Below are 16,984 nucleotides of genomic sequence, written 5' to 3' on the forward strand. Positions count from 1 at the left end.
TATTTTTATTTAGTAAGCAATTAAGAAACCAACGGCCGTTCGCCGTGTATTCAAAAAAAAATTACGATGAAACGGATGATTTTTTTTTATTTAGGTACAATGTCATCCATGGTAAAATAATCCAAAGAATTACTTCTAATCTCTTATCAAATTTACTTAAACAAGCGGTTCATGTGAGTACGGCTTTTATGGCCGTATACGGCTTGTAAAAATTTTCTTTTTAATTATACAAATTTATAAAACTCAACATTCATAAATATTTATACAAATATTTACAACACAACACAATTATACAAAACCTGGCCTTTCGGCTTTTTGTTTTGGATTTCTAAAATATCTTCAAGAACTTGTTGAAGAAAAAAACTAGTTGAAACTACCTGCTAATTTCCAAGTACCTACCTTTTATAGTTTTGGATAAAATGAATACCAAAATTTTGTTCTAATTTGCACCCTCAGACTGGGAATCAATGATGTTTACGAAAAAGATTTCTTACGAAAGTTGTTAATTATTGTAAAAGAAACATTTTTTACAGTTTTAGCTTGATCTCTCTTTTCGTTTTTGAGTTATCGTCTTGACAGACAGAAAGACACCCATACCAAAAACTTATTAATAAATTTGGTCTAAAAAATACAGAAATCCTGTCCATTTGGAGATTAAGTAAGCAATTTTTGAAATATTGCTTGAAATTATATACGCAGAATGAAATCGGAGATAGGTCGGATTTTATTTATTGCGATTTCAAGTTATAACGTAAAATTACTCTTCTAACCATGAAATATTAGATTTGTCTCTTTTCAGTATCTCAATTAAACTCATGCCACTTTTATGTGAAACATTCAGTACAAATAAACAAAATAATACTTCTTCAACAATTTGTGCAAAAATTGCAATTTAATATTGTCAGTTCAGTGAACCGAAACGAAAAAAAAAAACATAATACGAATCAAATCAAACTTAGCAACAAGAACAAATAAGTCAAAATATAATACCTTCAACAAACACCTTATTTACTACAACTTAAGTCGGTATAAAATGGCACCTCCTTAGTTATTATCGACTCCCCCCCTCCTTCGACAACAAGAATGAAACTTTTGATTTTAAGCTAATTTGCAAGTTTCAATTCGATTTTTTATCATCAATTTATCTAACAAAATGAAATTAATGCAAAAAAACCACGTAAGCCGGCGACTGCTTTCAAATTAGTTTTGAACTGTTTATCAACCTAATTCGCAGTCGTGTGGGGAGAGATTTGATGTACATTTACTTGTTTTGGTTAATATAATTAAGTAAGAGAAAAAAACCTCTAAAAATTTAACAACAATCAGTGAAGGAATCCTGAAACTATCGAATTAGGCTAGAGTTAAATTCGTGCCTAAAGTAGTTCCGATTCGATATAATAATATTGCCAGCGTAGTAGTATTGCAAGAGATAGACGGACTCCGACAGTATTTTTTAGAGGTTCACATCTTTGAGTTGGCAACACTTTGTTTTGTTTAATAAACGATTTGACAGCAGAGATAGTTGCTTTGTGTTTAGTTTGCTTGCCATTTCATAATGAATAGACTCAGGCCAAAGCAACGCTTCAAAATTGTTTAAAAAAATTTATTTTAATGAAAATTGATGCAATTTTGTATTAATAACACGTAATTGGCCTCAAAAATCGTGCGATCAAACCCTATTATATTATTTTCTTTCTACGCCGATAAATTAGAGACTGTTTGAACACTTGCTGCGAAAAGTCGGCCTCAACACCGAAATCATATTCATTGACATTCCAATAAAAGTCAGTTTCATTGATATTAAAAATATTATTCTTTGATTGATTTTAATTTAAAGTTGTAAGCGGCTTAAAAACACCAGTTAGTTTATTATTGCATATTAAAAACAAGTTTACATAATCTTTGCATCTGACAATGCCGTTTTATACTGAACTATACCTAAATAAATGTTAATTAAAGTGTAGTATTTGTACTTTCATTTTAATACTCTTTAAAAGTACAAAGTATCTATTTTTATTGAATACATTTTTATACTTACATAGATAAATTTAGGTAGGTTCACCTACAAAAGGTCAGCGACCTTCTTGGAATCCTGAAAATAATCATAAATTGATTGACGAAATATTTGTATTTTAATTAATTTCCGTTTGCTAAAAAAATATTTCATCATCGAAAGATGCCTAATTTTAACCGTTAAAAGTTTTTGATTATCATTTTTTTAAGCTATTGGTTGGAGCAAATTATGTTGTTATTCAAAATTGACAAATGCCTTGATTTATAAAGGGTTTTATAAAGTACAAAATAACCTTGTAATTGATTTCTCAATTCTTATCAAAGCAACGAACGCGAATGCAAAAACAATTAAATATTTTGTTAATTATAACAGAGAGATTTCTTCTGTTAGGATTCGAACCCGTAATCTTTCTGTTCAAAACATACAAGTATCGTGATTTACTCAACGTACCTACATCTACCTACATCTACATATAATTATTTTTTGTGTTTATAATCTAAAAGTTGTTAAAATTTCACTCATCAAACTTAATATTCTGAATTAGAAATTTGAAAAAATAATTAAAATACAATAGATTCGCCATTTTAATCATATAGGAGGTAATTTTACCATTTTCAAACAAATTTTTTTCCATATTAAATTTTTATTTTAATTGCTATGTCTAGTATTTCAAAATATTTTATTTCAAACATTCATATTATTTACGCATTTAAAAATTTTTGAATAATTTTCCATTAAAAAAATGTTTAATAAAATTATATTTGGGATTTTTTAATAGAGTATTCAAAATGAGCGTGAGATTTAATTTACCAAATAAGATATAAGATTTTTTCTGAATTAGAAAATTTCAATAATTCAGCTAAAATGTCTATTAGTTTTTTTACTGCGATGAAAATATAAAATAAATAATATCACTTATTTAAAATAAACAATTTTTACAAAATTTCCTTCTACAATTATGTAATTGGTCGTTAAAAAAAATAAAAGCGAGTATAAACAATTAGCTTCAAGGTTTTTTTTGTGATAAAATATTTTTATATAATTTATATACTTTATTATATCAAATTAAAAAATTCTCAACCTTTTTTATTTGTCCAACAATTTTGAAATACCTGAATTTATCAAGACAATGTTTATAATTCAAGATCGTTTAAGTTTCAGATTTTAACACTTTGAATTTATTTTTTTTTTTAATACTTATATTAATTGATGTCGAAATAATTTGTGCAAAAATACTCGACCTAAAAATTTTTACAGTTTTTTAAATTTCTTAATAGGAAAAAATTGTGTTAATCCCGACAAGCGAAAACAAAAATCTTATGAAATGCAATACAAATATCATTTGTGAGCCGTGAGTTAGTGGTACAAATATTTTTATTTGTTAATAAACAATAAATTGTTAATTAAATGAAACGGTTCATGTTAAAGTTGACTTAAAAAAAATTAATAAATAGGCAACTTGTATTACGTATATGTTGTAAATGTATAAAATTGTGTTTTTCAAAGCTGACTGTTGGTTAACATATACGTAATGCAAGTTGCCTATTTGTTATTTTTTGTCAACTTGAACATGGATCGTTTCATATAATTAATAATTTATTTTTTATTAACAAATATAATTATTTGCGCTACTAAATCATGGTTTACGCATGATATTTGACACCATGTTATGGCAATAGTGAGCGGCTTATTTTATTTTACTTTATTAGCCAATTTTTGTTACGTATATTTTTTTCTTTACAACTATTTTCTTCTTGATATACGCCAAAAATTTATAAATCAGGAAGTTATTTTGGTATAGTTTCTTTACAGTCAAGTAATTTGAATAAAATTTGCTAGATTTGAAATAATAAGTAAGCACAATCACAGGCGTAGATTAAAATTTCCAATAAAATAATTATGATCTTTGATTGAATTAATTAAAATAATTAAGTATTTCAATATCAATTGATATTAAAATTACATACCTATTATTTATAAAATCATATTTTGCATTCTATTCAATTTTAATTTTGCAATAATTATTTTATATTTTTATCTTAATTTTGATAATGAAAACATATGATGAATATTATTGAGGTTTTTAGGTCATTTTGAATAATTTATTTTGAAAAGATTAATCGTCTAAACGTATTTCTCTCTTTGTAAAATAGAAAAGATATAAATTGATTAGTAGACAAAATTTTTAATTATTTCATTCATTCAAATGTTTAAAAGATTATTACCAATTCATCTTTCTAACATCTTATTCGTGTAAATCAAATCTTTGTGTGTATCCGGTTAAGGTAAAATACCTACTCACGACATTTAGTGATGAAAAATGGTTCATGTATGTGATTATGAGCTAATATAAATTAGCCGCCATATTAGATATGTATGGGGACTTGAATAGAAAATTTTACAATTTTTTACAAAAAAAATTATTTTTCGATTGTAATGCACAATCTTAACATGAAGACGGAGAGTTTATATCGAAATTTCATAATGTTTGAACTTAATTTTGTTTCTTTTATTTACAGACAATGCAAGAAGTGTTCAGATCAGATTCATCGGTCGATTTAAGTGAATGGAGTAATGGTTTATTAAGCGGCCGTGATCATAAAGAATTATTATCATCAAATAATCATCACACACATCATGGTACACACAGTAGTGTTGTATTACATGATCGATTAATGACAGACGCAGCACTTGGTACATCCTGTATAACATTACCAATAAAAACAGAACATTCATATAGTCTGGCATCCGATGGCGATTCATTACCAGATTCACCGATCAGTCATGAACATATGGATGGTAAGTTAATTCACTAACTTTCCGAATAAAATTTCACTTCTACTTAAAAGAAAGATTTCAAGTATCAACTCTCAAGTCTCCCTGCAAAAGTTTTTATGGAACTTTTCATGTGTTCAAGAATCCCATTACATTACATAACAGTTATGGATCTAACAAGTTTTTTATGAATTTTTCATTTTCTTTTATCCAAAATGTAATTTTTAAGGTTGATCGAATAGTACACTGATATTTTACAGTATACTTTAGTTTCAGTTTTTTAACAAAAATTAAATATTTTAACCTGTATTTAATTACTAAAAATAGTAAATAATCGCCTTTTTTCTCTGCCCGTCTTGATAGACGTCACATACGAGATTTAATTTATAAAAGTAGAAGATTTTTACTTTTTAATTTTAGAAGATGAAGCAACATTATCGAAAATGTCTGCGTTCATTCAAAATTTGCTAATGATAAGATGTTAAAATTAAAAACGCTTCGTCGGATTTTTTTCCAAAGAATTATTTTATATATATGAGTTAAACAATTAATAAAATATCAAAAATTCAGATTTTTGTCTGTGCATTGCCTTAGTGTCCGATCAACTTCAATGCTACAAAAAAAAATGATGGAACCAAATCTTTTGATCTGGGACTCAGATGGAAATATTGTACAAAACTTATTAAATGTAATTTTAAATTAAAAGTTGTTTCATATTCATTCAGTACAAATCATTTTTAATATGGTAAGTTCTTTTTTTGGTGCCTCATATTTTTTTCTGTTGAGAAATTTTAAAAGTTTACCAAAAAACGAAAACCAAAAAATACATAAATTTTTATTTATAAGTTTATTGTAAAATATGAAAAATGGAAAACTATAATAAATTTTTATGACAAACATAAATATTAAATAGCCACGTGGAGCGGAAAATTTTATAATAAAAATATTATTTTTTAAAATGATAAGAGATATTATAAAATTATTGAGAATAGTAAAGTACCCAATTTAGGACAAATAATTACGACCAAAATAATAAATAAAATATTATAGTCAAGGTTGCCAGATCCCATGCTTTTTACGCATCCAAACGCTTTACAGCTCTGTTTTTTAATCTACCAATCGCATATGTTGTGATATAATGTGTTGAAATGGAAAAAGCTATTCAAAATATGATGTACCTATGTGCGTGCAACTGTGGCATCTAAAGTACACAAAAAGTTTGAAACAAATGTAAAAAATTAGTTATATAATAAAAATAACATCTGGATGACCGAGCTTTGCTCGCTATTTTTTTTTTACTTAAACACAAATACCAATTTGAATGTCCCGCTAATGAACTTTATTTCGTTTTACGTTATACGTATTCGTTGTGTGCATAGTCATGGTAGGGACAATAAAATCGATGCCAGCGCTTCCAGTGAAAAAATTTGGCGTTAAAGGGGGCTGTTATTACTAATTTGCAGTTCTTTACATGTTAATGTTATAGAAATGTCAAATTAAAATTATTGTAAAACACGAATTAATTAAACTTAATGCATTAAAAATTGTGAAAATAAGAAATCAAATTGCACAAATATTATTCTTCAAATGTAAATTATCATAATTATTTATTTAAATTTGTGAGACAATAATATTAAATTTTCAATGTAAGTCTTAAATGCAATCCATACAATTATATATGCATCCATGCAATTCTATAATTAAAGTAGTGTATCGTTACCCTGGAAACGAAACTCACGCACGGAGCGAATATATCACAACAGCTTCTATCATACAAAACTGACTGAAGCCACAAGGACTTCACACTATACAATACATACGAAGCGAACCACGCACAATGTATATACTCGCCAATAGATGTCAGGAAGAGTCATATTTTGCAGTTGATGTTTCAGTTTTTCCTGAAAACACGGATAAAACGAAATTTTCTATAAATATTTTCTATATATATATATATATATATATATATATATATAGTAGATAAGGTAATTTTGACTTATAAAAATAAAAAAGCAAAGTCATTTAGTCATTTAAGTCACAATATCAAAGATATCGATATCGTTCAGGCCAATACTTAGAAACGCGGTAGGAAATATGTCCTCATCACTTTTATTTACGTTTTTTTTAATAATCTCATCATCGATAATCTTCTCATTAGTATTCTTATTAATGACAATATTTGTCTATTTTCCAAGCTGCAGACCTAAGAGAATTTCATAAATTTTCAATAATTTCAGATATGGACGATGATTGTTTCCCAGCTATTTCCCTGAACGCACATTCAACATCCAAAACTGAAAGTATAAACACATCGTCAAATGATATAAATGTTATGGTAGACGTAGTCAATATCAAAGATGAACCATTAAGTGAAACAGATAGTCCCACATCATCATGTCCAGCTTCACCTGCAGCGACAACATCAGCAAAACAAAGTCGAAAACATGAATATCACATCGAATTAGATCCAATGGTAAATTTTAGTTTATATTTCCTTTTTAATTCACATATTTACAAAACTCTTCGTCGGATTATTTTAATTTTAAACGAAAGGGACGAAATTTTATTTATAAGTGTAGACTTTGTTTTACTTTTTAATTTGTCCATTTATAATATAGTAGTGGACCATTTTATCTGACATCATTCTCCGGGGTGCTTTAACAGTCAATTTATATCCTAAAAGGCAAGAGATAGAATGACACTTTAAATTTAAAAGTTGATCCATAAAAAAATTTATTAACCTTTTTTATTTAAATCATTTTATCCAAATTCGTTAGTTTTCGGAGGAAATGCGACTTAAAAATATATCATTATTGCTTTAAATCAAAAGAAAATATTCTAGATTTTGAAAGTTTTTAGACAAAAGTTATCAAGGACAATAAAGGACATTCGTCTGTGTAATAACTTTTAAACCCAGGTAAATTTTGAAGATTATTTGAAGATCAAATGACATTGGAATTGGAACCATAAATTCAAAGTCATGGACACAGGTGAATGTCCTCTAAAATGACTATTTTTAAGTCGCATTTCCTCCGAAAGCTAAACTAATTCGTACACAAATCTAAAAGTATAATCAAATGCTAAGAGAGGCACATTCATTTGAATCTAAGAGAAATCATTTCTAAAAGTAAATAAAATTAGCTCCAAAAGACAGATTCGACTCAAGAACGTGACAAAACATTTATTTGACTTGTTTTTACCATATTTTCTTCTTCTTTTACAGTTAAGTGGCACACACAGTCTATTAAAACACAATGTACTTTATCGACCAAATTTATTCAATCAAACGACCACCCAACGTGTTGTTATGCCCAAAATTAATATCAAGTTAGAAGCAGGCACATCTACAGGATTCACATTACCACCAACGCCGCCATCTTGTAGCAGCAGTGATGACAGTGAGGATAATGCAACATCACAACCTGCATCACCTAGTCGATCACAAAGAACACCGGCACGATTACTTATTGCGCCACAAGCCCCAACACGCCAACCAATCCACACACCTTTAATCAGCAGTCAACCAGTAAGTGGCAACAACAAACTAACATGACTTAAAAATTTTTTTGGAACTCTTTTGCCAATTTAGATCTTCTTAGAGATAAACTTAGATTACTATCGAAATCAATGCAAGCTATCTAATTTTATTTCCATGAATCGCAGATGGTAGTCATTTTGCCATCAAAGAAATGAAATGAGCTCCCTCCATTTTTTTGATAAAAATTTAGGTGTCCTAAGGTCTTCCAACAAAAGTTCCAAATTAAACCGTCACATTTTGACATAACAATAAATTGGGTATTTATTATAAAAATTTGCTTTGCAGAAAGGATCAACTGGTCAATTAATGTTAACAGAAGAAGAAAAACGAACATTATTAGCAGAAGGATATCCAGTTCCTACACGTCTACCATTAACAAAAGCTGAAGAAAAATCATTGAAGAAAATCAGACGTAAAATTAAAAATAAGGTAAGATCTGTGAAAGTCAAATAAATGGATAAAATCTCAATAAAATATTATCTAGCCTGGAGGCTGGCATGGCAAAGGGGGATAAAGACCTTTTGTCTTCCCCTGCGAGATGATATTATTCATCGTCTGTCGTGTGATTTCATATGTGACTGACACTACATTTGACCCAAAATGCATTTTATTTTTTGTCATATTATGAATACTACTATTATGCAGGATTTATGATTTTAAATTGTATCTGGGGCCAAATTACATAACACGAGTTATTGGGAAATGTTTGAATAAAGACAGAATCTTAATATTTTAGTTTCAAATTTATTAGAAAAATGAATCGTGATTGACACTACCGACCGTCACTTTGGATTGCAAAATAATTGTATTTTTAGTTGTATTTGAAAAGAAACCTTAGAAATTAATATGACAGGATACAAGATGGGAACTTCAAAACTATTTTTAAAATACAAAAATGTGCTAAAATGCTATTTTTGAGTACAATTAATAAGAATCAAAAAGTCATTAAATTAGTTTAAAATAATTAGAATTTTTACGTTCTTATAAACATAAATAATGAAATTTTAATGAAAACTTAACATTTACGAAGAATAAATATTATTTAGGTACTTAAAAGGTACATATTAAAGTATTTTCATCATCAAAAGCTGTAATCTTTTTTCCCATTCTTGGTAAACTTTTTCATGAAATCAACCTGCCAGTTGATCGCGCCCACTCATGAGCATCCGCTACTAATTCCCATGTCTTGTATGAAGGTTAAATAATTAAAAGCACCTTCATTGAAGACACAGGCTGCCACATAAACTGCAATCTCAACGATGGCGGAGATTCCACCCAAGTGCTTTGGTGAGATTTTCCAAATAAGTTAGTTCAAACTCTAATTGTTGTTCTGCGTAAAGCCTCCGGCACATCACTTCAGGAGCGCATCTTTGCTTAGATCTTCATGGATGGGCTTGATGGCATTCAAAACATCCTTGAGAAGAGCACTCACTGTACGTATGTTTGAACAAATCCAATGCATTAGCAGGTGCAGCTTTTTGCCATTCGCATCAGGAGTCTGCACCACTTGGGCATTTTTGAAGGTGTGGATCCTCGTTTGTCGAACTGTAGTGGAAGAAGGTTGCCCAGATAGCATTCTTCATATTTTCTACAGAATCAGAGTGACGTCTAATAGCCAAACCGTAGTATACCGTCAATTTATCAATCATTTTAACCGTAAGCTTCCCTTTACGGGACAGACTCTTTCTTTTGACCGTCTTTCCAACCTTAATTTTAATATCTACAACGGTCTTTTTGACTATTTCACGCAGACGAGTGCCCATTCTTTTTTGAACGTGTCCTACACATTCTTTTTTCATTATTGAAAAATCATCACCATAAGGTTTAGAATTCACTAACCCGGAGTAAGATTTGGAGTCACCGTCACCGATATAATTGCGATATCGCACACCATTCGTTACCGAGCGTTTAAACATGCTTTTTATCGCTTCGACTTCCATATTTCCAATTGCACCAGTCTGATTTGCCTGACACTTTTCAGCAGCTACATGATCCTTCATGCCACTCTTCCCACCTTTTTTACAAAATTTTTAAGCCCTATTCCCACCTTAAATAAAATTTGGTTATCTCTCCCAATAACTACTTAGCGAAGGCGTGTATAAAAACTAGTGTTCAATACATTAATTTCGCATGATTTCTTTTTTTCAGATATCCGCACAAGAAAGTCGCCGCAAGAAGAAAGAATATATGGATCAACTTGAACGTAAAGTTGAAATGTTGGTATCTGAGAATACAGACTATCGGAAAAAAATAGAATCATTGGAAGATTCAAATTCAAGTTTACTATCACAATTAGCAAAATTACAAGCCATTATTGCACGAACGCATCCACAAAGTGTGCAAACAACCACACGACACAAAAATTAAACTTAAATACACAAAAATCATACGAAATATTTTTGAGTAGTTTGGAGTTTATAAAAAACAAAACAAAAAAATATATATATATATATATCTAAAAAACCCAAAAAAGAAAAAAAAGAAGTTAAATATTATATGCGAATTTTTTTTAAATATACAATTAATTAAAAATATTGGCCTTAAAAAAAATTAGTTTAATAAATGATTCCTATTTTAAATAAATAAAAACAGACTTCTTGGTATTATTTTAAATATCGCGCACTTTTTACTAATTATAAAAAATATAAATATTTTAGATAAAGATTTATTGAACATCGTTAATTAATAAATATATTATTTATTTTTAAAATATTTTACAAAATATTTTTATGACAGATAGTCAATTTGAATCGCAGACGTTTACGAGAAAAACAGAAATCGATTTCTAAAAAATTTATAGACTGGATTCGATTTGCAATTTATATCCTCCAGTTTTGATTATGTTAATCACTTGCAGAACGTTGAACTGATCTTACCTCGATGGTTCCCTTTCGGAAGTTCCCTTTGTTGAATTTCTTCCTGAACTCTTTGTATGTCAAATAAATTCCTCGCTAAAAGAATTTTATGTCTAAAATCAGCATGATTTCAACTTTTGGTTGTTTAATAAAAACAAGTACATTCCTTAAGACAAACAAATATTGTTTCAAAGATATAAATCCACTTTAAATAATAACACATTTCGAAGGTTTGAAGATCACGAAACTAAATAAAAATCGAAAAAAGACTAACAAAATAGGAAATCGTAAGTTTAATCTTAGTTTAATCCATGCTTAATCCATTTATCTCGTAATAAGTTGAATGTTTGTGCAACCCTTTATTTTGATGGTGTAAACGATATCTCAAAACTCACGTATGATCATGTGTCAAAGTTCTTAGATATTCAAAATACCATACCGTTTGCGACAGGAAGTTTTAAAGCCAATATAATCTCTAAGAAGGAAGGTTCACCAAGCCAAAAACGTCCCACAAGCAATGAAAGGAATTTATGGGCCAATAGATAATCATAAAGTATAATAGACTGGGATTCACGATTAACGCTGCACTAAGGTACGTATAGCTGAGCGCTCTATTTAAAAAACGATTCAATGTATAAAAAAATATTTCGAACGTAATTTGTAGAAAATTTTATCATCACCATTTGCAACCTTCGACCTTGAATATCTAAGGACGCTGATACGTAACTATATGTGACTGACTATTGAGACAACATTTGTGCTATACAAATAAAGGTTTGTACAAATATTCAACTTATTCCGTCAGATTCCGAGGTGAAACTCTATGATGATTGGACTAGCCATGTAGCCATTGTTAATAACAGCAACGATGCATACGTTTTTGATGTCTCTAAGCGTATATTTTACACAGATATTAGTATATATAATTTGCAGTGGTGTCTATTGAAATACTTCTAGCAACAATGATTCTATACAGTTATATAATCGATGTAATGAACAATCTAAACGATCTTAATAATAAACGTCTGTGCTTCTCATTCAGCTTTTATAATAAAAATAAAAGCTTCTTTTAATTATACTTGTTAAAAAATGTTTTTAAAGTTTATTATTGAAAAAAAAGTTTATAAATACTACCTTGCCTTGAAAAATCGTTTTTTTTTTTCAAATAATTATTTTAGTATAATTTTTATTAAATAAAAAGAAAAATCGAATTTTACTAACACATGTTTTTATATAGAAAAAGTATAATTATTAATTATTGAATAAGATAAAAACTTAATAATTTATATAGAAAAATTGTTTTTAATATTATTGATTTTATTTAGAAAAAAATTAAAGCATTGGCGTAAAAATAAGTGGGTTTAAAAGGCACGCTCCTTTCTAAACTTTATATTAAATGCTACAAATTTTATTAAGAAATTATTCCGATATTTACGCCATTGAGATGACATGATTTTTATTGAAAATTGAGACAATCAAGTCCGTGATCATAATCACCTGGAAAGGAAAGTTATTCGCAACTAAAAGCAATTGTAAATATGAGCACACAATATATGGGAGACATAAACGAAGGAGTTAGAGAGTGAGATAAAAGAAGGACTTTGATTTTGGTTGGAAATAAAACACCATGTCCAATCGTCATATTTGAACGTACTGTTGGCAAATTATATCTAGGTATGTGTGCGTAAGCATGATCCTGTATCCTAAAACGTGCAATATTAAATCATCGAATTGAATATTTTTAATTAACGACAATCATTCTCCAATAAATGACGGTCGATTGTCAGTGATCCGGACACTTACTGTACAAAGACTTCACTCTCATTTCGACAACTTCATTAAACTGGACGTCCTGAAAAAGGATGTGTGTACTTACGTACGCGCGTGTGATGTTATACTTCTTCGGTAATAACAAATATAATAATTTATAAATAATATAAACCAATAATACATTCTCTAATTAACCTATCTATTGTGTTCATAGATGACACTTAATTTTATCGACTAGTTCATGGTGTTAACAAATTATAAAATTTACTCTCATAATTTTTTGGAAAAGCGCTTTAAGAAATATAACTTCAAAAAAAATCAATGAATCATGTTTTTCAAATTTAAAATCAAAAATATTTTAAATACATTTTCAATATGTAAATGAAAAAGATAAAAATTGTAGCCAAAAGTGCAATATTTGCCCTAATTTTAAAAAAATGAAGAAAACTTAAATCTATGAATATATATTTATATTTTAATAAACAAAAACAATAAATGAAATTATATTAATATAAAATAAATTTAAAAGAAAAGCTTAAATATATAAAAACAAAAATTATATTTTATAAATGTACGGACCATTCAACTTAAAAAAAATATATATAGATATGTATAATATAATATATATTTTTATAAAATTTAAATAAATATATTTGAAAGTATTTTTATATATAATATTATTTAAAAAAATAATGAAATATCTTATAAAATATTGTTATTATTCAAGTACAAATGAAAACTCAATCGAGAGCTTCATAGTATTATACTGTGTGTACAAGCATGTCATTTTGATGGTGATTAACGAAAAAGGCTGGAATGTAATTGACAATTTATATTTCTTATGTTCAATAAGGAAAATGCGTGGGTTTTTGTAAATGAAAGTTCCTTAGACGCCTTGCGCAATTTTGAAATGGGGACCGTCCATATTAAACGCTACAAATACAGTTGGAATTGAACGTGCCTGGTGGATCAGTGATATTGCTGCTGGACTGTCATTCAAAATATTTGTGTTCAAAACCCTACCCAGTTCAAATATTTTTTGAATTATTTATAGTAGTTTTTTATACCCGTGTTAATAATTTCAATTTACAAGTTATGAAATTTTAATTAGTCATAGAGGAAACACAATTATTCCAAATTTCACTTCTATCGACTGCCCAAATGACTCACAGTCATTTCTTTTATTGCTCATATAAAAATTTAGACACAAAGAAGGATAGTTAATGCTCTCAGTTTTTTAAAATGATTTTAAAATTATATATTATGACCCTAGGCCAGAAAGTTGAATTTCCTGGCGTATGAATAATAAAAGCCAAGCCTTTATAACTAAATAGAATACTTTCTGGTCTATGTTCGTTAATACTACTTTGAGCTTGTCTACATCATAATCATTATAGAGATCGTTCACACGACATCTTCGGCTTGAATTAGCTGATTTAATTTCGACAAATTACAGAATGTGGAAATAAAATTAGCAATTTTAAAAGCACAACCTTCCTTCCCGTTATTCTCTTTCAACATTAAAAGCTTTTACACGCAGTATATACAATTTTTGGTGCTTTGTATTACTTTTTATTTTAATTTATTAATCTTGCTTATATTATGGTGAAGATTTATATTTCGAAAGGAATAGGAGATTTTGAGTTGAAGAAGAGCTACCGTGTAACGTCCATGCAAAGATTCATAATTTTATTTCATAAGTAGATTGCAAAATAATTTGCGGATGCAGTTTAAGAAAGTGCCAAATTCATTGCAATTTTTTTTATTGTGCAATATCTTTTTAAAAGTATAGTCAAAATTTTTTTATTCGAAATAAGCATTTTATATGAATCTGTGTATTATAATATTTAGAAGTGAGTATCGGGTCTTCAAAACTGAAAAGGAATACTAACTGTGCATGCATGTTCGAAACTTATGTTTCTTGCAAAAATTTGAACAAAATTTATCGCTTTTACTGAGAATATGTTTCTGAAATAACGATTAGTATTCGAACTAAAATGTACACTCAGAGTCGTCAAAGTTAAGGTGGTATGGTAGTATCGGGGGTCACAGTTAACTATTTTTTTAAAATTATTCAAAAGGTCATAGTTCCCTTGATTAAAAGAAAAAAGTAACTATGATAGTTTGAATAAATTTTTAAAAAAAAAAGGTAACTGTGACCTTTGATACTCCTATACTACCTTAATATGTTTTCCTTTCAAAGAAAGAGTAAATTGTACATGCAAACCTATCTAAATCTTTAGACTACGATCGTGCTCTATCTTTCCAATTTTGTTGAGCCATTAATTTTATATTTGGCACAATACAGTAAAGATCTTTGTGTGAAACGGCTAAAAGTGCTTAAGGGGGTTGTAGTATCAGAAAATAAAAAAAATCGATTTTTAGATCCTTGTCTCCCCTTAAACGTTCAGCAAGTATGCATTTACGAACTTTTATGTAATGTACAGTTACTCTTTTAGTTCTATAAATCTTACAAACACGATACTTAATTAATTTTTTTTTTATTACAAAGCACTCCTAATATTACAAATTAATCAAGTCACAAAATATATTATTTTAAAGAAGAAAACATTCCATCCATTTTGTTAACAAAAAACAAAAAAAAATACATTACCAAAGTGTTTACGACATTCTAGTATTTTTGTTTATTTTTTAATTTTTGTTTCTTACTTTTTTTATATATATTGGTAAAAACGTTACCATTATTGCTCAAGTGTTTTGTCATTTTTAATTAAAATAGAATTTAAGTACGAGAAGAAGAAAAAATAAATGAGAAAAAAACTTGAAAAAAATCGTAAATTACACAAGAAATAAAAATATCTCAAGATGGATACTTTTTAAAAAATGTAACGTTTATTTAAAAAAATTGAAAAAAAAAAAAAAATTATAAACTTCGATTTAGTTTCAAAGATTGATATATAGGTACATATATTGCGTGAAATTAAAATATATTATAGAATATTGTTAATTAATTGACGATTAATTTTTTTTATTTATTTGTTATATTTTATGATTATTTTTATGTGAAATTTACTACTGATTTATATAAATTTAAATTATTGATTTATTTATGAAAGTAAAATGATTTGGTTTCAATACTTCAACAACAGTAATTAGTATTCAAACTTTGGATAATTGATTTCATGTCTCTAATTATTTGAATCGTGTAAACTAAAGCGGGGAATTAAGTGATATGAAGATCTTATCATGGCCCAGATCATGGTAACCGTAGAAATAACAGTTACTTTTTGTACCAAAAGCGTCGTTAGTTTTTTTTTTACACCGAAGAAGTGAGTATAGTATATAATAAATAGGAGTGAATGTGAAATTAGCAAGTAACAAATTTTATGTTCCACATGAATGAATATACGAACTACTAAATAACGAAATAAACAGAACACGTAAGAACATACGAATGAACTACTACATAAATGCGTCATATTTTTATTCCAATGAAATATACATAGTATATTAAATTTAGTCCAAAGTTTGTAACGCCTTAAAATATTGATGCTATGAAAAAAATTTTGGTATAGGTGTTCATAGAGAATCACCTAATTAGTCCATTTCCGGTTGTCTGTCCGTCTGTCTGTCAACACGATAACTCAAAAACGAAAAGAGATATAAAGATGAAATTTTTATAGCGTACTCAGGACGTAAAAAGTGAGGTCGAGTTCGTAAATGAGCAAAATAGGTCAATTAGGTCTTGACCTATGGGTCCGTAGGACCCATCTTGTAAATCGTTAGAGATAGAACAAAAGTTTAAATGTAAAAAATGTTCCTTATAAAAATATAAACAACTTTTGTTTGAAACATTTTTTTGTAAACATCACTGTTTACCTACGAGGGCCCTTATTAGGTGCAAATTTTATAGTATGCATTAATATGGGAAAATCAGTGTGTGTGTAGCTATTTAAATGTGGATATCTTTTTTTATTTACGTGACGTCAAAAAACAAACGATTGCTTCATCAACACAGTCTATACATGGTATTTCAACAATTAACTCTGTCAATTGTTTGTTTTCACTTGT

At 28.2% G+C, this 16,984-nt stretch overlaps 1 protein-coding gene across 1 annotated transcript in view; it reads left to right on the forward strand.

The window, feature by feature from the left end:
* Positions 1-10,730, forward strand: part of LOC123292471 (phosphatidylinositol 4-phosphate 3-kinase C2 domain-containing subunit beta-like) — a 351,668-nt gene extending 340,938 nt beyond the window's left edge. The window contains exons 26-30 of the mRNA XM_044873151.1: positions 4,534-4,813; positions 7,027-7,262; positions 8,013-8,315; positions 8,613-8,756; positions 10,476-10,730. Coding sequence (XP_044729086.1) covers positions 4,534-4,813; positions 7,027-7,262; positions 8,013-8,315; positions 8,613-8,756; positions 10,476-10,694 — 1,182 coding nt within the window. The 3' untranslated portion in view covers positions 10,695-10,730. The remainder of the gene's footprint in view (positions 1-4,533; positions 4,814-7,026; positions 7,263-8,012; positions 8,316-8,612; positions 8,757-10,475) is intronic.
* Positions 10,731-16,984: the final 6,254 nt, after the last annotated feature.

The sequence above is a fragment of the Chrysoperla carnea genome, chromosome 2, assembly GCF_905475395.1.
Source record: "Chrysoperla carnea chromosome 2, inChrCarn1.1, whole genome shotgun sequence".
In the NCBI taxonomy this organism is placed as follows: Eukaryota; Metazoa; Arthropoda; class Insecta; order Neuroptera; family Chrysopidae; genus Chrysoperla; species Chrysoperla carnea.